The sequence below is a fragment of the Carassius carassius genome, chromosome 17 (assembly GCF_963082965.1).
Source record: "Carassius carassius chromosome 17, fCarCar2.1, whole genome shotgun sequence".
Classification (NCBI taxonomy): domain Eukaryota; kingdom Metazoa; phylum Chordata; class Actinopteri; order Cypriniformes; family Cyprinidae; genus Carassius; species Carassius carassius.
Genome location: NC_081771.1, coordinates 2,869,465 through 2,896,304, shown reverse-complemented (window position 1 = coordinate 2,896,304; position 26,840 = coordinate 2,869,465). Strand labels below are relative to the sequence as shown.

General features: G+C 34.3%; 2 protein-coding genes across 2 annotated transcripts; one reads left to right on the top strand and one right to left on the bottom strand.

Moving 5' to 3' along the window:
• The first annotated feature begins 297 nt into the window (after positions 1-297).
• On the top strand, positions 298-6,599 carry nudt3b (nudix (nucleoside diphosphate linked moiety X)-type motif 3b). The gene is made up of 5 exons (XM_059570435.1): positions 298-590; positions 1,947-2,057; positions 2,969-3,013; positions 3,102-3,186; positions 3,917-6,599. Exons 1-5 carry the CDS (start codon positions 492-494, stop codon positions 4,111-4,113), a joined length of 537 nt encoding a protein of 178 aa, XP_059426418.1. The 5' UTR covers positions 298-491; the 3' UTR covers positions 4,114-6,599.
• A 2,463-nt stretch (positions 6,600-9,062) lies between these two features.
• On the bottom strand, positions 9,063-11,470 carry LOC132160447 (small ribosomal subunit protein eS10-like). Its single transcript, XM_059570128.1, has 6 exons — positions 11,360-11,470; positions 10,638-10,787; positions 9,825-9,999; positions 9,416-9,493; positions 9,272-9,327; positions 9,063-9,141 (listed from the first exon to the last, which is right to left on the bottom strand). Exons 1-6 carry the CDS (start codon positions 11,444-11,446, stop codon positions 9,100-9,102), a joined length of 588 nt encoding a protein of 195 aa, XP_059426111.1. The 5' UTR covers positions 11,447-11,470; the 3' UTR covers positions 9,063-9,099.
• Positions 11,471-26,840: the final 15,370 nt, after the last annotated feature.

Sequence of the window (26,840 nt, the reverse complement as noted above, 5' to 3'; positions counted from 1 at the left end):
ATTTAACTGATTAAAGTCACAATAAGTAATATAATATTAATTAAAATAATATAATATTGTAAATTCTGTAAAAGACTGTATATTTAATAGCCTACTGATTAGATCAATTTAATAATACGTCTAACAATTATTGTTAATGTACCAACAATTAATAAACAAAAGTTAGCAAAACAAATTATTATTAAATAATAATAATAATGATAACGCGTATACAATGAACGGATTGTTATGCGGAATTTCATATCCGCACGCCCTATTCTCTAAAACCAACAACGTTCTTTTTATCTGTCTGCGCTGCGCAGGTTGCGCACATCCCGTAGCGGTTTCGATAATGGCGTCTGTCTCCGAGATACGCTCGGCTTTGGAAAAATGAAGCGCAGAAGAGCTTTTTTCCAGTGAATAACGCGGGGTTTCCATTCGCGGACGGACTTTGTCTCTCTTGCCGCGCGGCAGGTTCAGGTTCCGATCTCAGTCGCAACGCGCAGCCCGAGATGATGAAGCTGAAGTCGAACCAAACGCGCACCTATGATGGAGACGGGTTCAAGAAGCGGGCCGCCTGCCTGTGTTTCAGGAGCGACGCCGAGCAGGAGGTGAGTCGCGCGGCGCGTGCGGTGCGTCAGCTGGCGGATCTCAAGCCCTTGGCTGCGCGGTAGTGTCGTGCTATCAGCGGTTAGCCTGGGAACAGTTAGCGCAGTTGGCCTAGCGTTAAACGACGCGACAAGCGCTAATCAATGAAGCTGCGCTGAGAACTCGACTCGTTGACAGCTTGATTGATTCATTGAAATCCATCTGATCTGAGATCACGTGCAGCATTTACATTTAGTCAGTTAGCAGACGCTCTTAAACAAACAAATGATGACTATCAAAACCAACAAAAGAGCAATAATATGTGCTATGATAAGCCTCGGTTAGCCTTTGTTCTAATTCTCAAATGGGAAACCTTTAAAGACTTCCTTCCTTGTAATAAAGTACTGTGGTGTACGTCACCATGGTATTTTTTGATGGTAGAACCATTGCTTACAAAAAAGTGATGTGGCTGTACCATGGTACTAGTTAATAGGCCTAAGTTACTGTAGTACTTTGAAATATACTGTGGTACGGTTTTTCTCAAACCCATGGTACATTCAAGAAAGCATTTGATTACATCATTTGAAAACATATTTAAATAAATTCTATGGAACAAAAATAAGGATTTATAAAGGCATCATTTATAATACTATATAGAAGCAAAATAAGCAATATTTTAACTGCTTTGCTTTGTGATAATTACTGAAAGGAAATTTATTAATTTATTTTAATTGTGTTTCTGAAAAAAAACGTTTATTTTTTTATTTTATTGTTAATGATACCAATTAAGATACTAAATAAAGCGAGGTAATATATTTTGAGAGACATTTTTTATACTGTTGTTAATATTTTTTAGTATTCGATGGGTCTGTAACTTTTGTTTGTGTTGTTTTATTTGTATGTTAACTGGTTATATAGATTTTTTTTCATTATTTTATTTGTGAGAAATGTGTTATATTAGTATTTACATACAGGAATTTAACTTTACAAACTCAGATTACAGTGCTGTTGATTAATAAGATTTATTCCATGGTCTGTCTGAATACTGGATTCTGATTGGCTGGCAGGTATGCAATAAACCGTTTAATTACATATTACATATACCGTTACATATTAATGTTCTGCTTTAATTGATGCACACAAACCAACACTCATCACACACACAGAGAGAGAGTCGGAGAATACAGATTTCGCTGCGCACACACGTAAAATGTTTATAACAATTGTGGCGAGTGATTTTGAACAGACACAAGGAACTATTGCTTTTGTTCATAAGCAGTGATTATTTCTCAATGGCCCATTATCAATTGATATATTGTCCTGTCATTGACTTTCATCCAGTTGGACAGACCGAAAACTTGTAAAATGTTTCCTCACAGGTGTTACTGGTGAGCAGCAGCAGATATCCAGACAAATGGATCGTACCTGGAGGAGGAATGGAGCCCGAGGAAGAGCCCAGCGTCGCTGCCGCCCGAGAAGTCTGTGAAGAGGTTTGACTTCCACCTCTAGGATTATGCATGAAATAAATAATCATTTCTAGTATTTATCGTAATCAGCTGTCCATTGCAAAAAGCTTCTCACGCCATTCGTAGTAGATATCATTAATTAACAGATTTTTTGATGGCTATTTGGTTATGTCACATATCAATGCATTGCACAAACATGGAAACTCTAGGTTTTCTCTCTGCTGACATTTAACCTTTAGGGTTTCTCATAAAGAGAAGTGATAATGTTCCATCAGCTGAGATCCGCCATACTCTCTTACTTTCGCTGGCCATCTGACAGACAGCATTCTTCCTGGACGATCACCTTACAGTTTTAAAGGGCATTAGACTCAGATTAGGAGCTGGTCTTCACACCTCCGCTGCCAGACAGTAGCAAGAGCGGCCGTACACTATAAACATCCCATGACACAACGTCATACGTGTTCGAAGGAACCGCATATGTGGGATTTTCCTGAAGTCTAAGATAATAAATATATAGAATAAATAACATTTTGAAACGTTAGACAAACGTTTGACAATAGAAAACTTTTTTTTTAAATTGTAATAATATTTCACATTATTATTGTTTTTTTTTCTGTATTTTTGATCAAATAAATACAGTCTTGATGAGCAGAAGAAACAAAAAAAGTCTAAATCTCACAGATCCCACGCTTGTTTTTAACGGTAATTCATATTAAATTGAAATATTTTCACTAGTGGCCTCAGACTTTTGGATCACCACTATATAATCAGGACTAAATTTAGACCATGTTTGACGACAATCAGCCACTCAAGTTGAAGTCCGCTCCATGTTGTGTACGCGACATTTGGCCTAAACAACATCATGATGGTTGTCTCTTTAAAATAATAATAATGAAAACACAATGATTTATTTTCATTCACTTGTTGTTTTACAGGCTGGTGTCAAGGGCACTTTAGGAAGACTAGTAGGAATATTTGAGGTAAGTACTTTAAGAAAGAATGGCTTTCTATGAAAGTGTTGTGCTGCATGTCTTAACTGTTTTAAATAACGTTTTGTTTTATATTTAGAATCGAGATAGGAAACACAGAACGTACGTCTACGTTCTCATCGTAACTGAAGTTCTGGAAGATTGGGAGGATTCAGTAAACATTGGTTAGTACTTTAGAATAATACACTATGGTATAAAAGTTGCTATTGTTTATTTATTAAGTAAAATCCATTACAAAACAGCATTATTTTGAAATATTATTACAATTTCAGCTACCTTTTTAATTAGAAAATATTGTAAAATGTAATTTATTTCTGTGATCAAAGTTGAATTTTCATTTTTCATTGTCACATGATCCTTCAGAAATCATTGTAATTTGATGATTTGCTGCTTAAGAAACATTTCTGATTATTATCAATGTTGAAAACAGTTGTGCTGCTTCATATTTTTGTGGAAACATTTGATTGTGATGCATTTAATTTTTCAGGATTCTTTGCTCAATAAAAAGTTCATAAGAACAGCCTTTATTTGAAATAGAAATCTTTTGTAACTTTATAAATGTCTCTACTGTCACTTTTGAGTAATTTAATGTGTCCTGTCTGAATAAAAGTATTCATGTCTTTAAAAAGCAAGAACAAATTTTTGAAACCGTGACAGAATGGAGTATATACCGAATAAAGTGCATACATGACCCATAATTCAGATGAACACAGGCATGTGGCAATGTCACGGCAACATTAACATCATGGCTCATATCATCAAAATATATATAATATCTGAATATTCTTGTCAGAGCCTTTAGCAAATGTGAAAAATCAAATGTTTTGTGATTTAAATGATTTGGCTCATAACACCTACTTAACATTTTTTGGTTTGTTTGCTTTGTTTTGTCAGGGAGGAAAAGGGAATGGTTCAAAATCGAAGATGCCATAGAAGTGTTGCAGTGTCACAAACCAGTACAGGCCAGTTACTTCGCGGCTCTTAAAGAAGGCTGTCTGAACAGTAACGGGACGCCCCTGGTGGCCACAATAGGAGGAGACCTGTCTCCCACCTACAGCATTAATCAGAGCTCCGTCTCTGATATCAGATAACTAATGCAAAACATTGATTATTCTTTTTCATTAAAAAAAGACACAAAAACGACGGTTTGCCAAGGCTTTTTGAGCACCGAGAAGGTGACGCAGACATCAAGTGTTGGTTGAATATTCGAAACGATGTTTTGTAAATGTAACACTTTTGCTTTTCCTGTTTAATCCTCCTTTCGTGCGGACTGTTGCATGAAACCTGCGACTTTTAGCGGCCCAAGTGTGAGATTAAACGAATGCAAGAACTACTTTTTACTGTTGTGATGTAAAAATCTACACATGGTGCGTCAGCATGTGGCTTTCAGTAGTTTTACATGTTCGATTTCCTCTGTGTGCGTATGTGTGAACGAGTTTTTCTTTAGTTCTCTTTCGGCGGTTGCGAGAGGAAACGTTTAGTCTTCTGAATGGTGGAACTGTGAGAAGTTAACAGTTCAGCATGAACACTGGTATTTATTTGTCTTTTGAGTTTGCGTGATGCGATGAATGTTTAACCTGTGTTAAATTGATGCTCTTAACTTACCCTATTTTGTCTTGCCATCTTGTTAATAACTTGTGGGCCTGCAAAAACATATTTAATTTATACTAGTACCTGATTAGACTGGAGCGCAATTCTACAAGCGCATACTTTTTTTAATCCAGTACATTTCTTTCCAACCTGCTGAGGTTTGGAAGACTTAGAATTTAGTATTGCAAACTTTACAGTGAATCTTGTGTGGAAATGGGTGCCATTAGCAGCACTAATTCATTGCAACTCAATTGTTTAGACATGTTCTGTGAGAGAGCGGTGGTATGATTTGGTAGGTCTTTAAAGTGCTGTAATGGTTTTCTGTAGCACTTTTTAAAATCAACATGAAAACAAAATAGACCCATTGTACTTTTTCATATATTTTCCTGGTTTCATCAGTGCAACATATTGTGCAACTGCAATCTCATTCTGGTATGAAACTCAAAAATTCATGATGCAATCACATCCAGATGGATTAAAGTAGAATTTAATTAGTAAAACGTGTTGCACGTATCATGTTGACTTTAAGAAGTGCCACGGTAGATAAGGGTGGACAGTTAAATCAAGAAGTAGCTTGGAAATCCTCTCCCTAAACTAGAAGATTCACTTCGATTTTCTAAGCAATCTGTTGAAAATCTATGAAAGATTATAATGTTACCTAGCAGTTTCAAAAATCCTCACTAACAACATGAAATCAAAATAGAGACTTTTTACCTTTTCTGTGTTTAATGTATTATTGAGCATGATTCATTTCAGTTCATGTTGTTTCAGGTGAAAAAAAATGCCATCAATAATGAGCAGTTGAACTTTGCTAAAATAAAATGTATGGAACATACTGAAATCTGAATCTGTCATTATTTACCTATCCTCAAGTTGTTTCAAATCTGTATGAGTTGTTGAGCACAGAAGATGACTAAACAATTTGAAACTTAACAATTGATGGTAGCCACTGACTTCCATAATATGGAAAAAAAATATTATATGATGGAAGTCAATGGTGACCAACAACTACTTATTGTATTGTTGTGTTTAACAGCAGATTGAAGCTCATACATGTTTGGGACATCATGAAGGTAAGTAAATAACATTTTTTCTCTTTAAGAAAGTAAAATGGGTTTCAAGTTCATTTTAGCTGTTAGCAGATTGTTTTTTTTTTTTTGCACAAAACTAGCTCTAGTCTGCACTAGGACAGTTTTCACATCGTGTTTTCAAAGGGCACTTTTTATGGATGTTCAGCAGACCCCTGAAATTGTTTCATCTTTGGCTATTAATATTCTTCTGACAATTGCTGAAGTTGTTTTCTGTCCTTCCGTTTTCTTGGACTTCAAGTCCCGCTGATGAGGTATTTGGTTGTTTTAACCTCTCACCCTTTTCAGAAATGACCATATCATCAACTAGAACTCATTTAAACATCTTCTCTTTTGAAATGTTTAATATGTTGTGAAAGCCGAACTGCACGCTCTGTTAAGCGCTTGGCGAAATACTGTGAATCTTGAGCCACTGTAGTTAGCGAGATGTTTTGGTGTCTTCTAAACGCTTTTGTACAGATCAAAACGTCAAATTGCAGTGCTTGTCATTATGATGTATAGATATGGTGCACGCCAGGTTGGGTGATTTATTTCCTCTAGACTGAACCACATCGTTTTGCTCCTCTGGGAGTTTTAAGTGCATTTATGATCCTTATGAAGTACATTTTTAATTCAAGATTTCGTAATATTGTTAGTGTGACTGCAAAATGAGTAATGATGAACCTAAAACGTGAATGAACATACTTTTATCTGTCATTTATGTTTACATGCCTTTGATTAATATGTCAACACTAATGCCATCGATTTTCCAGCTGATTGCAAGTCTTTCTCTTTCACTTTTAGCGTAGCATGTAATAGCTAATCTGGTCTGTTTTCTTGATTGAGATACGTGATGATGGCCATACTAATGTACACTTCATTTAGCACAGATGCATAATAAAAACGTTTTGACTCCTGTAGTAAGTGGAAGTGGCTGTGTCTATAGCCGATCATTGCTGTGAATGATCTTCTGTCAAACACAGTCGTTTCAAAGTCCTACAAAACAAGGATGTGAAATCTCATCTTACGGAAAGCACCTTAAATTTGCCCTGCTTGTGACTCTGAATGTAAACTTGGGTAAAATAAGAGTTCAGCCTGGTAAAAATGTAATTGGTTTAAATGGGATGCTGGAACTATGACTGAAATCTCTCAACACTCTGAAACAAAAGCCGCGAGACTTTGGTTCCACAGCTGTACCCTTCACTGGAATATTTAGCTTTTTCGTTTTGGGATTGTGAAATCAACCAGTATAAGAATGTAACATAAATGTGCCAACTAATAAACACCAGTATTTCATCTCAAGGTTTCAGTGACTTTGTCCCGCAAGCTAAATTTGTAATGCTTTAACATGCCAAATATTCTGATTTACGTAACATTGTGTTTGTACTTCATGGTTTTTGAGGAAAACTACGTGCTAGTTTAACATTAAGATGTCGTCAAACTATGTACATTTAAGATTTACGGGTTCCTTCCAGGACGATGGACCAAAAAGGAAGTGGGTAAGAGAATAAAAACATTCTTGGAATATTACTTTTTATTATTTTTTTTAAGAAATAGCTCATCCATTAATGAAACTTTGGTGAAAAATTATGCAACTTCAGGTCATCCAAGTTGATGATGAGTTTGTTCCTTTACGAGAAGGGATTTGGAGAAATTTAGCATAATTCCGTCACTTGTTCACTAATGGATCCTCTGCAGTGAATGGGTGCCGTAAGAATGCGAGTCCAAACAGCTGATAAAAACACCACTCCAGTCCATCAATTAACATCTTGTGAAGTGAAAAGATGCATGTTTGTAAGAAACAAATCCATCAAGATATTTTAAACAATCATTTCTGGCCCAAATAAGAGTCCATAATAAAGCTTCCTCTAGTGAAAGTCCAGCCCCTGTTGTCCTCTCACATCAGGATCCAGCCACATATTTAGGATCATTTTGCCATGTAAAACTGCTTGACCTGTGCATATTTCTCTTCTGATTCCGACAAGATGACTTATTTCACTGGAGAAACCAATATTATGGACTCATATTTATCCTCATGAATGGATTTGTCTCTTACAAACACACAGCTTATCACTTCAAAAGACGTTAGCTGATGGACTGGAGTGGTGTGCCTCCGTGAAGTTGGCCCCCATCCAACGCAAAACGTCGGCAAAATAGTCTCAATCTTTTTGCTGGTTTGACTTTGTGCCATAAAAACATTTGTTTGTGCTGCTTAGGTTTTTTAGATATTACAATAATATTTATAGGTCACTCTGAGGTCACTCAGAAATCGAAATGCTGAACCAAATCACATGAAATAGTTGCAGTCACTTAATAATTAGTAGCCATATTCATTCAATTAGGCTGATTAAACAGAAAAAAAATGACTTGGGCCTATTTCATTATATCTTTACAAAACCAAAAAGCAAACAATTATTTATTGTTTTTAAAAGACCTGATTATAGGCCCATTTTCTTTTCTGCGCACAAAAAAACCCCTGCAATAGCCTGTTTCCAGGTCCGTGTAACCTATACTTTTTTTTTGTCCATTCGTTTTTACTTTAACCAGGAAAAAAAAGAATGGTTGTTGCATTTTTAAATGCTATCCTGAAATCCAAATTTGAAATTAGAACTGTACACTAAACGCTGCCCAAAAAAGTTAAATATAGACTTTCTTTTTAGATTTTTTGAATTTTTGCACCTCTAATAAACATTTGAAAAAGGCATATAAAAAGACTTTTTTTTGTAATAAGTTACAATGGCTTCTTTCTCCCCTTCTCAATCACTTTTGCAGCAAGCTTTATGTGCCACTTGAGCGTGGAATAGGTTTTACCTAAATGCCTATACGTTAAAGGATGGTTTAATAAGTTATTATATTAATCAACTAAATATTAACATGCGACTTGTTGAACAGAAAAAAATCTTTTAAAAAGACATTAGCAAAAATGAAAAATATTACCAGCACAAACAAACCAGACTATTTTGGGTAAATCTGGAGCATGTCGGGGGCTGAGTGACCTCAGAATGATTACTAAATATTTTAAGATCTAAAAGGCTGCACAAAAAACAAAAAAGGCACAAACCAGCACAAAGAAGATTATTTGGGGTAAATTTGGAGCATGACTTCAGACTGATCACTAAATATATATAAAAAACAAAGCAGCACAAATTAAAATTAAGGCACAAATGATTGAGACTATCTTGCCAACATTTTGCGCTGGGGCCAACTTCACAGAGGCGAGTGGCGTGGAATACTTGATGTTTTTATCAGCTTTTTGAACTCTAAAACTCTACAAAATGTACATTTTTTGAAGAACTATTCTATAAGCCTGAAGCATTAAATATAACACTGAATGCATTAACAAGTACCTGCAAAGCAATATATGAACAAGTCGGACGCAGAAGCACTTTTGAACCTTTATTATACAGATAATGTGAAAAATTATTGTGGCTGTTGTCCTCGGCCACGGCCAAAACCACCTCTCTGAAAATACAAGAGAATGCATGCAAAAGGTGAGCGTCAATTTCCCTTTCCCAGTAGGACAATTCACGATTGCGTTTATGTGATTGTTTGGACTCATGCATTTAAATGGTATTTAAACAGTGATACTTACAAACTGGAATTCTGTGGCAGCACCTGCACCAGCCTCGGCCTTCTTGTCTGCACCAGCTGTAGGATGAAGAGTTTTTAGTTTAACACAATGCCACACAGAGGCAAAAGAACACGCTGATGTTGACAGTATGTATTGTGTACATACGCGGAGCTGCAGAACGTCTGTAAGCATCTCTGTCTCCCTCGCCACGGGCCAGACGAGCCGGTCTCTCTCCCTCAAGACCTGAAAAAACACCGTGCTACACTTTAGTCAAGGTCTTTGAGATGGACTACAGCACATTATGAATGACATTTAGCATTGGCAAATAACCTTTTATTAGTCAAGCGCCACATAGGATGAGAATAAGTGTTTGAAACACTACATTCAATCTCTTCAGAAGCCATAATATAGCTTTCTAGTAGTAATGATTTCACAAATTAGTTAATGAGAGGTTTAGTGTGAACATCACTGCATGGAAAAGCATGTATGGATTTTCTTCATAATGTTGCATGGTAAATCATGAAGTAAAAGACATTATTTTAAAAGCTCTTTAGGAGGAGGATGAGCCTCTTACCCTTGGGGCGAGGTCTGGCGGTCTCTGGGCGTGTCTGGCGGCGGAGGGTGGCGGGAACGATCTCTGGGGGCAGGTGGAGGAAGTCCCGCAGGTACTGGATGCCCTCATTGGTCAGGTACCAGTAGAAATGGCGCCAAGCAAACTGCTCTTTGACGTACCCGCATGACTTCAGAGACTGTGAAGGTAAACGTATTTTAATATACATTCACATGTCATTAAAGGGTAGGTTCACCCAAAAATGAAAATGATGTCATTAATGACTCACCCTCATGTCGTTCCAAACCCGTAAGACCATCTTCAGAACATAGTTTAAGATATTTTAGATTTAGTCTGAGAGCTCTCAGTCCCTCCATTGTGTGTACAGTATACAGTCCATGTCCAGAAAGGTAAGAAAAACATCATCAAAGTAGTCAATGTGACATCAGAGGGTCAGTTAGAATTTGTTCAAACATCGAAAATAAATTTTGGTCTAAAAATAAAAAAAGTGACGACTTTATTCAGCATTGTCTTCTCTTCCGGGTCTGTTGTGAGTGCGTTCACGAGACTGCAGTGACGCTGCTGACGTGTCATCTTTGTTATTGGGCGCCTTTCTGGACATGGACAGTAGACCGTACACACATTTTCAATGGAGGGACTGAGAGCTCTCGGACTAAATCTAAAATATCTTAAACTGTGTCCCGAAGATGAACGGAGGTCTTACGGGTTTGGAACGACATGAGGGTGACTCATTAATGACATCATTTTCATTTTTGGGTGAACTAACCCTTTAACTGGTCCAAGTTCGTGCAGTTCAAAATGATCAGAAGGACTCACCTGCATGGCCTTCATCACGTGAAGGTTGGGTACGTTTTTGTCAGCGAGCTCTGGATGTTTCGCGAGATGCACGTCTTTTTTGGCCACCATGACGCCCTCTTTGAAGAGGAGCTCATAGATAGCAACACGATTCTTCTTGGGCATCAACATCTACAAAAACACATTTACTTCAGTTCATTGTTATGCTTTGAGCACTTTTACCCGACTTCAGAGATGTCAGGTTAATTAGATTAGATTAAGGAGCAGGATAAAAACAAAGAAAAGCAAGTATGTTTTCATACAATTTATGATATAGAGACCAAAAACAATAATTGAAGGCAGCATGTCAGACTTACAGTACTCTATCATTTTATCGTATTTTTTAATATGTCTTATTTGTGTAATCTATATAGTGTCATAGTATTTCCTTAAAACACAATAACCGTTTCAATAGTTTTTTGCAATTATAAGACTTATTTCCAGTAACATCAATAACGCCATTATTTAAGTTTATTTTTTATATATTTGTTACTATATTGACTTCGTGAAGCTCTCTCGCGGGGTACCGTACAAGACAGGCGCATATTTTGCCTTAAATATAGTATTTGTCGCCTGGATATTTTTTCAAGACTAAGATTTGTTCATCATAAGGATTTATTTGAACAGAATTTACTTTAAACAAGACATCAAACAGAAAGATGGTGAAGATTTTGAACGGATTTTCGGCTCTTGTTTCAGCCTACCTTAACGCTTGCTGAGAGACCGGAGCCGGAAAGAGCGTCCTCAGCTGTACTTCCGGTAATAGTTCGAAGATCTTTATACAATCTCATGTGTAGGGAGAGGCGCCAGCTAGTGTATTGGAGGAGTTTTACATTTGTCACACACACAGACACAAATATATATATATATATATATATATATATATATATATAATATTAATATATATATATATATATATATATATATATATATATATATATATATATATATATATATATATATATATATATTAATATATATATATATATATATATATATATATATATATATATATATACACACACACATATATATATATATACACACACACATATATATATATATATATATATATATATATATATATATATATATATATATATATATATATATATAATTGCCTTTAAAAAAGTCCAAAGTATGTTCATAGCAATGCATATTACAAATCAAAAATTACGTTTTTATATATTTACAGTAGGAAATTTACTAAATATATTTACTTAATGTCATAATGATTTTTAGCATAAAAGAAAAATAAATAACTTAATAAATAATATTTATTTTTTGGCTATTTGCTACAACTATTCCCTATCGACTTAAGACCTGTTTTGTACACCAGGGTCACATTTATTAATATTAGGTCATGTTAATTTCAACACACACACACACACACACACACACATATATATATGTACATTAGATATAAGATATTACACTGTGACTATATTATAGATATATAGAGACATAATTAAGATAAAAAAACATATAGGTCTACCTATAGATTTTTCATTAGGTCTTTTTCAAATAATTTCTAGAATTCTATAGTTTTCTATACAATTTTCAAAAAGTAATTCTCTGTATATTTTCTTTGTATTCAAAAGAATCTAATGGATGTTGTTAGTCCTCATTCGTTGAAGTTGCATGGAAAACAGTGACCAGTCAAATTCAGACATTGCCTGTTTTGACTATAAATACTGTCCTGTTGTGACACCAAATACAGACACAACCACTTATTCAGGAGTCAGTTCTATGTCCAGCTTTGTTTTTCTGGCTGGACAGACTTGAATGCTAAAGGAAATTACTTTTTTCCCTGCATGGCTGCTTGAGGAATATGTTTATACCTCGCAATCGTCTAGTGTCACAGAAAACACCCACATCCTTCATACTTGAGAAGTAAGCATGCAGTGTAACAATGAAGGTTGAGTATACACAGTTAAGGATATGATTGGTATGTGACCTCCTATTCTTAATTATTGCATTTCAAGGATTACTTTATATTATATCTGCAATGAACTCAAAGTATGTATAAGCGATGGTTTTATTCCTAGATGTTTTCTAAACCTGATTCTAGAGTTACTGGCTCTTTGGTTGTAGACAAACGAGGTGTTTTTATGTTAACCTTTGAAATTAGGTCTATATTATGAGAGAAATCAAATGTCTGGTTTTATGTGCTATTTTGTGGTAAACCGTTATATTTAAATTCTTTTTAAAGGTTTTAGTTTTGTCATGAGATATGGGAACATTTTTAAAAGCTACTGCTCAGTTCAATTGCAGTCTAAACCTCTTCACTTGATGCGTTAACAAGAAATGTGTTGGTTAATATTTCAGTGCTCAGCTCATTTCTCTGGCAGTTTGTGTTTGGCAGCTAACAGTGTTTTCCTGTTTCCCATCTGTGTTGCAAGGCGGTGATGTGTTTAGTGCCTGAGGTTTGTGGACTTATGGGAATGAACCTTACAGGAGCTTTGATTGTTGTTCCACTTGAGCCAACAAATTGAGAAGTTAACATTGCAACACCTCCATCTGCTTTCATACACAGACCACCTGTGCTGCACTGACTTTGCAGTCAAATTCCTTTCCAGTAATTTTACATTTAGGAGCAGATTTGCAAGAAGGTGTTACTAGTATTAGTGACCACAGGAACCAGATCATTCTTCTGTAACTGAGCCTGGTTTCTCCCAAGGTTTTTTCTCTGTTCTGTCACCGATGGCGCTTTGGTTCCTCTGGCTTGCTTTGTTGGGGACACTTAATTTCCAGCGATATTATTACCTTGATTGCACAGATGCTATTTACGTAACCTGAACTGGATGATGACATCACTGAATTCAATGATGAACTGCCTTTTTGCTTTATTGACACACTATTTTCCTTTTTAATGCTGTTCAGTTGCTTTGACAACCTGTATTGTTAAAATCGCTATATAAATAAAGGTGACTTGCCTTGAGTAGCATTGAGATTATATATATATATATATATATATATATATAATAAAATATATTTATTAGAATCTCTGTTTTGATTTTAGTTGAAGTTTTAAATAAAGGATTATTAAGTATTTAATTATTACAAATAACTAATAACTAATGTATTACTAATAATAATATTTAGTCTATTTTTAGTTTTATTTAGTTTATTTAACTTGAACTGATCAAAAATAAGAAAAGGTTGCCATTACAACTGGCTGAATTAAAATAATTTTTTTTAAAAATGTATATTATTTAAAAATTTTATTATATTTTCCATCATTTATTTTCAAGTAATGACTATCATTTTAGATTTAGTTAAAAAAGTTGCAGGTTAAAGCAAAGGTTAAGTTGCAGGTTTAATGCAAAATAGCTAATGAAGATTGTATTATAAAGTCACCAAACATTTTTACTGCAATATGCACACATTGAAGACTAAAATAAGTAAGCTTTATCAATGTTTCACCAATAGGTGGCAAAATGAACCCTTATGTGAACCCATGTAAAAGCAATAGTACATCCATTTCAGCATATACCATGGAATTACCATCACTGTACCATGGTATTGTACCATTGTTATTTTTTTATAAAACATCCCAACCGTGCATTTTTTTTTAAATTTGTGTTAATAGACTGAATTAGGAGTTGAATTGAACGTAGTCAATTGTAAGCCTTCGACGAAAATTTGCATATAAATATATTTCATATATTCGTTGAGCTTAGTGCGGTGCTTATTTCAGTAAAAGTCATTAATATGTAACGTGGGTCTTTTGGCTGACCATCCCCCATTTGATACTCCCGCAGCACAACACTGCCCGTGTTCATCCGATATCTTTGTGCTTTATTAATTGTTCATTCGAACCGATTCGTTTGAACAGTTTCGCAATACCTTTGTAAACCGCTTTACTGCAGCTAAGACTGTATGGTTACAGCAAATATATGAGTATTCCGTGTTCAACAAAATGTTTATTGAAATACATTTTTGTTTAAAGGAAACTGTTCACTTCTGTGAACGGACTCGGTGAATTTGAGCCGACTCGCTAAAACGAACCGAATCAGGCAGCTCACCGTTATTGTGTTTTACTAGAGTGGAGGATCGTGTGTATCACAGAGAGGCTGGATTCTCGTTCATCTGTGTTTGGTATGTCTCAAAGCATTATTTTTTCTCATTTAGCAACAGAAATGAGGTTACGTGTCGATAAATGCGGTCAGACGTCTTGTCTTGCGTTATGTCATTTAGCCTATTTCTAAACGCTTGCGCAGTCATTTAAAGAGCGCTGCGGTTCTTCGCAATGCTGAACACTGAACACTGTGTGCAACTGAATTAATATGCATGTGTCGAATGAATTGGAATTACATGAATAAATTAGACTTTTGTGCATCATTATAGACAACCATACAGTTTTGCATGCATTCAGCAAAATATGATGTAGTATTGTAACAAAAATAAACTATTTAAAACCTATTGGGTTAACTATTAATATTAGAAAACATGGCATATTTTAATGCCATTTTACAAAGAGACTTAAGGATGATTGTTTTAATATTTATACAATGTACTTACTGATTAATGATTAATTATAAGCTATTCTAAAGTTATGCACATACCGCTATATATAAAAGCTATAGGCTATATCTTTTTGTACATGATATTGATAAGCTTACAAAATGTACTATGGTACAGTGAGGGTATCATATGGTAATGCCAAGACATGTTTAAAATTATAAAATTTTTATGTTTTTTTTTATAAGTGTACCTTTTGTTTTTGTATCATATTTTTGTTAAGAATATCTGTTTAGAATACCAGGTATAAAAATGTGTAGGCTTAATGTACTGTAAGTCACTTTGCATAAAAGCGTCTTCTAAATGCATAAATTTAAATGTAGAATACTGCTGTATACAATATTGGGAATCTGATGCTTTAAAGTTATGAATAGCTCATTAATTTGAGTTAAATCATCCTCCTAAAATGAGTCAGCAACTTTTAGTTTTAAAATGGACAGTTTTTGACTTTAAAAAGGTTTGTACTTACAAAAAAAGACCAAGCAGTATGGTTTTTAGGTGTATGGTGCCATTGAAATACCTTGGAGTGGCATGTGAATTAGGAATCTAATTTAAGGGGCTTGTTATCCCAGTCCTCTATTCTGAGATCAACAATAGACCGTTTTAGTAAATGCAATCTCTGTTTCTCCCAAAGGAGACTTTACTGTGTTCTTGCATGAAAAATTCAAAAGGTCTGCTTTAATAAATCAATAGCAGGTCTCATAGCTGTAAAGAAGATGAATCATTACAGCAGTGTGTTATTTGATTAGTAAATGTCTGATTGTTGTCTCTGTTGTCATTTAGTTTGGTCTTACATCGCTGATTCCATCTGTCTCCACCAACAGTAAATACACATGTGAGTGTGTGTCTGAAGTGAACTGCTGGTTCACAGACACCAGATGTCCTTTTGACTTCTTCTGTTCAAGTCAAAGGTGAATCCTCCCTCCGGAGGGTCTCGAACTGTCCGAGGTCCTGAATCATCTCTTGGCACCTGAACTCTTTAGCTCTGGGTCAGTTCGTATTTTTCTGCCAGGGAAAGCTTGTGATTTCTATGCAGTTTGAAGGGAGTATTCTTTAGATTCTATGTAGTGCTTAGTATTCATCTAAAGTATATAGATTTTTTTTCTACATTTTCATTTCATTTGTATGGAAGCAAGTTTCACGGGATAAACAAAAACAAAAAAAGTAATTGCAACTTTTGAGCTCTGACAATTATCTAAGTATCTGAGTTTATTTCTTTCAATGCCGACATTTTTTGATCAATTCTGTCTTATATATCTGCAAGATGTAAACTCAGAATTGTGAGAAAAAAAAAATTGTAGTTCTGATTCTGATTCTTTTTTTTTTCACCACAGAATTAAAAATAATACATCCCACAGATTTGCAAGTTAATAAGTCACAATTCTGAGGTTATATCTTGCAATTCCTACTTTTTTTCCTAGAATTGCGAGAAAAAGGTAAGAGTTGTGAGATAAAAATCCCGATTACCTTTTTATTTTTTTTTATTTCATGCCAGAAACTGACTTCTATACATTTGCCCTGAAGAATATGTAAGAAACCATGTTGCACGAGCCAGCACTGCTTTCATCTTCTGCAGAAAATAGTATTCCCCCCAATCCTTTCACCTGATGAAGTCAAAGCCATAAAGTATACAGTAGCTCTTTAACTGGATTGTGTTGGAGGCCTCATTCACCTTGATGGTTATATTGTTGAAATCTCATTCTGAATCTGTCCTTCAGCCCCTATATAGCTTCAGATGGCAACTAAAACCATGGAGAGCATGTCCTTAGAGGCTTTTAACTAAACTCAAGGTACAATTCAAGGTCCTTACAGTCTGAACGCTTATCTGGGGGATAAAAATCTGAGTGCATCTTAAGAAATGCTTCAGTTTAAAACTCTGCTGAACTGTAGAAAGTAGATTATCATTGCATATAGCCTAATATATCAGATACTTGTGTACTGTTCAGTATGCAGTGAGGAGCACACTACTCTGTTCTGAATGATGTGTCTGTTTGGTTGCATAACCCACACTGAATCATTGGTATTTTATCAGTCTAGGCCAGACATACGCCTGTCACTGTGAAGGATGACCCAGAGTTCAGCAGGGCTGTGTCATTGCTCACTTTAGGGATGATTCGGGTCAAGGGTCAGGTCAGGCTCAAAGGCACAGATTTTATCACCCAGGTACCTACTTTCACCCTTTACGCCTCACATGGGATTCCAACCTGTGACCTGGTTATAGTAATTCCTGTTACTCTGATTGTGATGGTTTTTGTTTTGCTAATTTGATTTGCTACCTTGTATTTGTATAATCAGTTTGGCTATAATCAGCTTGGCATTGTATTTCTAAAGTTAAATCAGTACTTTATAAACTCCATTTAATATTTTATTTATACAAATAATTCATAGAAATAGTATAATAATAACAAAAAGTGTTTTATTTAGAATACCTATTAAAAAATTTTAATTCAAGTAATTTCACATTTTATTTATAACATCAATTTTAGTATTTTATTTATAATATTTAGCATTTGTGTAAAATATTTTTCTAGTATACTTATAAAGTCAATTTGGTTTTTTATGAATAATAATTTTTAGTTGTGTAGTTTATTTGAAAATGTAAGCTGATATTGAATTAATACAATTAATTTATCATTTTATTTATAAAAATATTTCAATTATGAAATAATTGAATTATTTCAATTATTTAATTTGGGTCATTTTATATATGATTTATTTAATTATATAATCTGCTATTTTATTAATTTAGCATTTTGTTTACAGTAGTTTTTCAAATAAATATGTGAGTATGTAATATATATTTTATTAGCAAAATTCATTTTGAAATCATTCATTTTGAAAATGAATTTAGTAGTTAATTTTAAAATGTAATTTAGTGTTTTATTAATAATTATAAAATTAATTTAGTAGTTTATTTAAAAAAGTAATTTGGTATTAATAATACATTTATTTAGCATTTTATTTATAAAATTAGTTCAGTAGTTTGTGTTTTGGCATTTTATTTATTAAAATGAATTTAACAAATCTTTATTTATAAAATTAATTTACTATTTAATAAAAAAAAAATTACTTTGTATTTATAAAAAAAAGTATTTGCTATTTTTTTGTTATTATTTACAGGATTCAAATCAATATGTGGTTTCAGACTTTTGGTCATCTTTATTTTTATATAATATAAAGAACAAAATTCTGTGGTAAAAATAGACAGATATATGATCAGAACATTGTTTCTGGTCAAATTTGTACCTGAGCTGCTGCAAAGAACCAGCAGAGAGCATTTTAAGAGTCCATGCCCGTATGACGTCTTTTCTAGGATAGATTACGCCGTTCTTTGAAGCCTTAGGAAATCCATGCAACAAGATCTCAGCTGCTGCGGCTCTCCAGCGTCGTATTACCAGGAGGCTGGTTGCTTTTTGACAGATTCTCATGTGTGTCTGAGCCAGTGTGGATATCAGCTGCGCTGTGACCTTGCCTTACCACATGAACAAGTTCAAATCCTCACATATACTCTTCTGGCTGCTGTGAGATCCAGCATTGATCTTCCTCTGCAGTCTTGCCAAAGTTTCTGTCTGTGTGTGAGATGGACAGAGATAGAGAGAAACTAATTGAAGAGGTGGATGGTAGGACATATTGATTGAGACTAAATGCTTGAGAGAAGAAGACACCAATGAGATGCTGAGGAGAGATGTGAGATTTATGCTTTGAACATTGCCAAGCAGCAAGTCTGCAGCGATCTGATATAAATTTCTTGGTTTCTAAACGTCTCTGAAGATGTTTACTTGTGCCTCACGAATGTTAAAAAGATGTGGGAGTGAGACGAAGTGCAGTTTGTTAGATATTTCCACAACTCCACCCATAAGAAAGAAAAATCTGCCTACATTTTTACTGACTAAAATTTGCCAAGATTAAGAGTATTTCTTGTATACTTCAGTCTCTTAAAGGAATAGTCCATTAGGAACAGATTTTGAGAAATGTCTCATTACATCACTTGCTCACCAGTGCTTCCTCTGCAGTGAATGGGTACCATCAGAATGAGAGTCCAAACAGCTGATAAAAACATCACAATAATCCACATGAAGTAATCCACAGCACTCCAGTCCATCAATAAATGCTTCTGAAGAGAAAAGCTGCATGTTTGTAAAACAACAAGCCCATCATTCAGTTGTTTTTAACCATTGCTTCTGGCCAAACTAGGAGTCCGTAAATCATAATAACACTTCCTCCAGTGACAAAACCCCTCCCCTGTTGTCTTCTAACTCTGACATCAAAATCCACACACATATTTGTATATTATTGGACACTCGTTGTGTGAATGCTCTTTGCTCTTAAAAACAAAGACTCTTTATTGGCATCAATGGTTTCATAAAGCAATAAGTCCCAAGAAGCTTTAAAGTGAATTTATAACAGCTAAGGAGTGTTGTTGAAACCCCCTTAGCTGTTATAAATTCACTGTAAACCATGGCTTCTTGGTGCTTATTGCTTTTATAAAACGTAGTAAGGTTTCACAGAATAAAACAGAACAAATAGTATTCTTCCACCAAACAATGTAGTTCCTCAGAAACAGCTGTGGTTCCAACAAAGTGGTTGCCGAGCAACTCACAGAAGTAAACAAAGGTGTATGTTTGTAGTGTAATTTACAGCAGTTTAGAATGTGGCTCAACCAATCAGAATCAAGGACCGGAACTACCTGTTTTATGATGAAGAATCTTTAACGTCCATGGAACCATTCTAAGGTTCTTTATAGAGGAAAAAGATTATTCCGATTTTCTTCACACTAAGAATGAAAGCGGTTCATTTAAGAACTGTTCATTAAAAGGTTCCTTGGGGAACCAAAAATAGTTCTTCAGTGCCTTCGCTGTGAAACCCCACTTTTGTATCGTCTATTTTTAAGAGTGTTTTTTCATTCAGATGGATTTCAGAGCCTCAGTAGTGCTGCTTTTCCGGGGTGTGACTGTCTTTATCTTTGTTAGCTGTTACACAACCCCTCCAACACATTATTAAGACACACATGCACGAGAGTGATAAAGGGAGTGTGCATCGCTCTCTTGAGCATTCACTGAATGAATGAATCACTCTTTCCTACACAAAGCATCACCTGTGATGTCCGAATCTATTTTGTTCTTCACTAACACTAACAGAGCACTTGAGCTCCATTAATCAGAGGTGTTTATTATATTATACAGAAACTAACTAATCATAAGTATTAATCACAGACTGAAGTGAAGCTGAAATAAAAATAGATCTATATTAAATGAAACCTAAACTTAAAATGAAAATTTGAAATGTTGTCTTAGCAAATAACTGAAATAAGGTAAAATTACTAAAACTAATTAAAAAAAGGAAGATGAACAAATACGAATAAAAATGACTAAAACTTACATGAAAACGAAGACTGAAAATATACTAATAAAAGTTAATTAAAAATATGACTTGGATAATAAATAATACTAAATTAACACTGATACTAAGAGTTAGGGATTCGAACAAACTCCAAAATCTGCCTCTGCCAAATGCAGGAACAAACAAAGTCATTATCTAATGCTGTTGATTTGCATAAATTTGATCACTTTTATGGCTGCTGTGGGAACGTAAATCCTGCCTTTAAGTTTAATAAGCCAACCAGTTTATTGATCATGCATATGCATTAACTGGGCCTCAAAATTTGAACTAAAGAGGCAAAAAAAAATAAAATAAAAATAAATATGTCATTGTTGTCAGATTATATTAAAAGTTTCTCTTTTCATCATTCTTTAAAGGAATAGGTCACCCAAGAATGAACATTTGTTAAAAATACATCACCCTCAGGTCATCCAAGATGAAGATACGTTTCTTACTTCAACAGAACAGATTTGGAGAAATTACATCATTTGCAGTGAATCTGCAGATTTCTTTCCTGATTCAAATAAGTCAAAGTTTTCACTGGTGAAAGCATCATTGTGGATAGAGGACTTGTATTTTAGCTGCAAACAACGGCTTCATGATGGATTTGTTTCTTACAAACACCCAGCTTTTCACTTCTGAAGACACTTAGTGATGGACTGGACTGGTGTGCATTACTTGTGGATTATTGTGATGTTTATATCACCTGTTTAAACTCTCATTCTGACGGCACCCATTCACTGCAGAGGATCCATTGGTGAGCAAATGATGGAATACATTTCTCCAAATCTGTTCCCATAAAGAAATTAACTCATCTACATCATAGTGGGTGAATGAAATATCAGCAAATTTTCAATGTGTAGGGTTAACTACTCTTTTAATGCTATTCTAGTTAAAAGTACACCAGTCAGTGTGACTGCAGTCATCGTTTGTTGGCTCTCATGTCAAACAGATCCTGTCACTTTAATGTTATTGAGCTCAGGGCTGTGTGTGTGTGTCAGTGTGTGTGTGTAAATGCAGTGTTAGTAATGGATGATCTGTGCTGCCTCAGCCTCTGTATTTCTCACTTGAATGCACAGAAGAGGAGCCAAGAAACGTGTGGTAGATATCTTTTTATTGTGTTCAGAGGCTCAAGCGTGAGCACGAAAGAGGCATGTATGGGTCTTTCTTATGCAAAGAAATTTTGAAATAATGTAAAGACCTAAAAACTCATTTATTGGAAGCTGCTGACTGCTCATTTTAGTTGTTATGCTTCATTTATGTGGCTTTCATTAGTATCCGGTTTGCAGGGAGCTGCTCTAAGATTAGATTTCATGCTGAGAAATGAACCAAGAGAGAAAATACACGGCCTGAACATTAATATGGTTATTTAGGCACAGAATAAAAGAGCACCCTTTGAATTTCCCTTCTGAAGGTGAAGAAAAGTCCATTGTCAGCGTGAACTGGGTTTGAACTCATGTGAAATTGACAAGACATTAGCAGAGTGAATCTGCGAGGCTCATCTTTTGGAAATTAGCCAGTGCAATTAACCTGGCTCGAGGCACTGAGCTGGCTAAAGACGAAAAGACGAGCGAGATACCTATCAGACTCTTGATTCTCATGTAGACCCTGCATCATCTGTGTTATTATATGCACTGTGAAGATCAGTCACTGCAGAATAGAGTTAAACACAATAGCATTGCTGACACATATATATATATACCGTATATGTATATGTTAGGGCTGTCAGTCAACATTTTTTAATCTAATTAATTACATGGTGACGATTAATTCATCAAATTAATTGCACATTACATTTTGCTGTGAAAATAAAAAATATTATTTAAAGCTATTTTTGGTTTAATAAGAAAGTAATAAGTAGGCATTACAAATAGTAGCTTTAGAAATAAATATTTTATTTGATTCCGTTTATTACATGTAAATGTTTAGGCTACAACGGCCTAACATAAACTATGGAACATAAAAGAAGATCATTTAATTAATTTTTTTAAAAATTGATCATGCAATAGAAGTCATTGGGAACCAAAACAGCTTTCTTACCAACAGTTTTCAAAATACAAAACAAACTTATTTCATTCAGGTTTGAGTAAATTAGACATTTTTGGGGGGTGAACTATCCCACTTTTTTCCCGCCTTGCAAAAACAAAAAGTCTGATTTAAAAAAAATTAAAATAATAATAATTCTTGAACTTGTGCCACATGAGCCACAGAGTTAGAAGCATAATTTATGTCTGCAGCACAAACAGCACAGGACAAAACTGATTAAAGTTATTGGTTTGTTTGAATCATTAACCCTCAGTATGAGCTACAGCCTGACTTATAGCAAACTCTGCTAACATTGGCCTTTAGTTATAGTCTCAGCACTGAGCATCTCAGCTGTTGATATCTGCTGGCCTCAGTCTGGTCTGATCAATGTTATTGACCGGTTCCTGTGGTGGACGAGATCCAGTCCACTGTGTGCTGAACAGCTTTTAGTTGCCAATTAGCACCATTTTGCTTCCTTTTTTTGACCACAGTATTGAATAACACCGTATCCATCAGTATCAGTCCCTATGCTTTTAAAAAATATTTATTCTCTCATTTAGAAATGCTTCTCTCACCTACTTTTTGAGGCATTAATACCCTGCTTCCCAATTCACTTAGTAGTATGCACTAAAAAGGGGTGTGTAACAAATAGCAAACAGCATCCCTTCAACGAACACTTGACCTGAAATATCAGTTTAATAATAAAAATCAAACATTATTTTTGCTGTTTTTTTTTTAGATTGTGTCTGTCTTATTAAGACTCATTGATCGTGTGACTTCTTGCTGGGTGGGGTTGTCAAGGTTCACTTGGAAGCATGAGTGTGTGTCAGAGCAAATGTTTCTAAATGAATATGTGTAATAGAGAATGGGTAGAGTTAGGTTTGGCAGCTTTAGACACACCCATTAGTCCAACACTGGTCTGATGTCAGGAGTATCCAGTGTCACTCGCAGGTCCGGGAACATCTTTCTCTTTTATGCTGGATTTACCAGGTGAGGCATTGTTTTATACTGAACAAATATTTTAAGTCTAAATCAAATACTGAATGTCTCTCTTGAGTAAATTATAGCATGTGTAAGGGTGATAGTCACGAAACCAGTCAAGAATATGTCCAGGATATGTTTCACACCAAAATCAAAAGAAATGTATTTTATTTTATTATTCTTGTACACTGTAAAAAGTATTTTTCAAGGTACATAATCTGGTAACACATTTTCTGATTTCAAAATTGCATGTTTAATTCAATGTGTTACTTGCTATTTATTTGTAATTATTTATGAAATGTACTAGTAATGGTTTCAAAGTAAACTCAATATGTTTTTCAGTTTAAACAATTAAGCATATTTTTATGTGATTACCAATATGTGAAAAATGAGCATATGTTGTAATTTATTTATTGACATCATTTATTTAATAATTTATTTATCATGATATTTGTAATATTGGCTTTGATTTTTTGCTATAAAAAATTGCATTCCAATAATTTTTTATGTAATAGGGAAACTTTATTAAAAGAATAGAATCTAATGAGAATCAATACTAATAGTAATATATATATATACATATATATATATATATATATATATATATATATATATATATATATATATATATATATATATATATATATATGTATATATATATATATATATATATATATATATATATATACACACATATATATATATATACACACATATATATATATATATATATATATATATCAATAAACATCTAAATACATTATAAAAATGAAAATGTGAGAACAAAATGTACTTAATCATCACAGAAATAATGTAATTAAAAATAATTGATTTGTTTTCAAGATAGTTTCTTTATTTTGATTTTGCGGTGAAATGTAATTTATTGCAATGTTAGTCAAGGTAACAAAATCTGAAAAATATTGAGTTATAATGAATGATGATGAATGAATGAAATTCCAGTGACATCAGACATTATGCAAATATGCCTTTTAATATCACATTAATAAAATGACATCATGCATTATGATTGAGTGTGTCATCCACAGGGCTTTTACAGCTCTATTTGCTGTAATGTGAAGCTTTTCTGTCAGTATCACAGACGTGCTTGAGGATGTGCTGAAGTTTCCCTCTCAGCTCTTCTCTTATTTCAGTACCGTCACCTTTCAGGGCTGCTCTAATCAACTCGATGTAGAGCTGATAGGCTGAAATTGTGTTGACTTGTGCAGGCGCATGTCAGCGACGGCCTCGGTGTGTTTGGACATCCGGCCTGTTTCTGTTGGCCGTGTGGAGAGCTTTTGGGAGAGAGGTGTTTAGTTTGGGGGCAGGGTGCTGCTTGAATATACTTTATTTATAGCTACAGACAGCAAAGAGAAGCCAGTCACATGCTGAGGAGAATAAAGGATAGAAAATCACTCATTTATATGGCAAAAAAAAAAAACACTGAAAGAAAACTGGTGTAGGGTTTACTTTGAAACATTTTTATACGATTTTTTTAACTACATTGGCTTGTGCTGATCAGAGAGAAACAGCTTCTGCACATTACATCTGTACATTTTTATTTTTAACAGTGACAGTGATAGAAATGGATATAAAACAAAATTAAATATACAACATAAAGTATTTATTTAAAATTTGTATAGTTTTTACTTTGAAGCAATTTTCATCATTTATTATTACTGCTTTATTATTATTATTTTTGACAGCATTAGGTTAAGATTCAAGATTTTTATTCGTCACATACACAATTATATAGAGCATATATAACCAGCAGTGAAATGTGAGGTTAACATCTGCACATTTAAATAGTATTATTTTAGTATCTGTAATATTTCAATGAAATTCAAAAAATTATAAAATGCCACAAGATAAAGCATATTACAATTAGTGTAAAATAATTTTTTATTGATTATTATTAATATTTATTGCAAGTAAATAATAGTGAGCATTTTTACAGTGTCTATATGCATTTATATTAAACTATTGGATTAGATTGGGATAGTAAAATGCAAAATAGAGGGATTTTCAGTGGGGGTGTCATATTTTAGACCCTGGTAATAATAATAATAAAAATAAATAAATAAAAAACATCCCCACTTTTCTTTTTTGCAGTTCACTTCCAAATTCTGACAAAAATTTCTACAAGTACAAATATTCCAGATATTTTCTCAATTGATGTGATGTCAAAAAATGCGTGATAACTATTCAAGAATGATCTAAAAATATGTTTTCCATTGACTTTATAGCATGTGACACTGTTGAGCATCTAAAACGTTGTGTTAATTGATATAAAGCTGTTTATCAGAATAGATGTCTTTATGAGACTTTTGCAAGAACATGAAGTGGTTATATATGAGGAAATCAGCATCATGAGCCATGACATCAGATCTGGAGTCACATCACACATGCATGATGAAGCATTTCAGCTGACCGAGAGAAAACACAGCCCACATGGCTCAAGTTAAAGTGCTCTGACATATGCGGGTACCCAGGGACTCTCAAATCGTTTGTCGCTGTGATCCGTTAACTGAAGGCAATGAATTATTCATCAGACCTGGGCTCAGAAGAACAGCTGATCATAATCCTGCCACTCTTACATTTTCAGAAACGGGCACTGAAAATAAAAATGGTGTAGGATTTGCTGGCAGTTTTCACACAGAAATCGCTGGTAAATTTCACAAACATAGCAACACATTGAATTAAACATGATATTTTGAAGTAGAACAACTGAAACTGAATGCATGCTAAAAATACATTTTTACAGTGTGCTTTTCCTGTGTTAACTTTTTCTGAGTACATGTTTCTCTGTTAGCTGGATATGTGATAAAACAGAAGCCAGACTTTTATTGGCAGCTGAAAGCATGATCAAATTAGACAAAGTTTTCAGCAAACGAACATTAAAGGCACGAGGATATGTTTCAGCGAATGATTAACAAGCATCAGAATTCTTTGGAATTCCGTGGAGTCGTCAGGCTCTGGGATCTGGAAGAGCTTGTATGTTTGTGGTACTGAAGCGGTGTACAGAATGTGCTTGTCTCTATTGATCTGTAGGTCTCATGAGTGCTGCAGTGCAGAGGTGCAGTCCCTGCAGATGGACAGGTTATTACAGCTCAGAGTATGTGTGCAGTTTGAGTCTGTAGTCACTGAAGACCTTCATTCAGCTAACCAAAAATGTGTTCAAAAACAAATGACCCTTTTTAAGTAAAATCATTTGTTATTATTTAATTTTATTAATTTAAATATATATCTTTAATTGTATTATTTTACTATTTATTATAA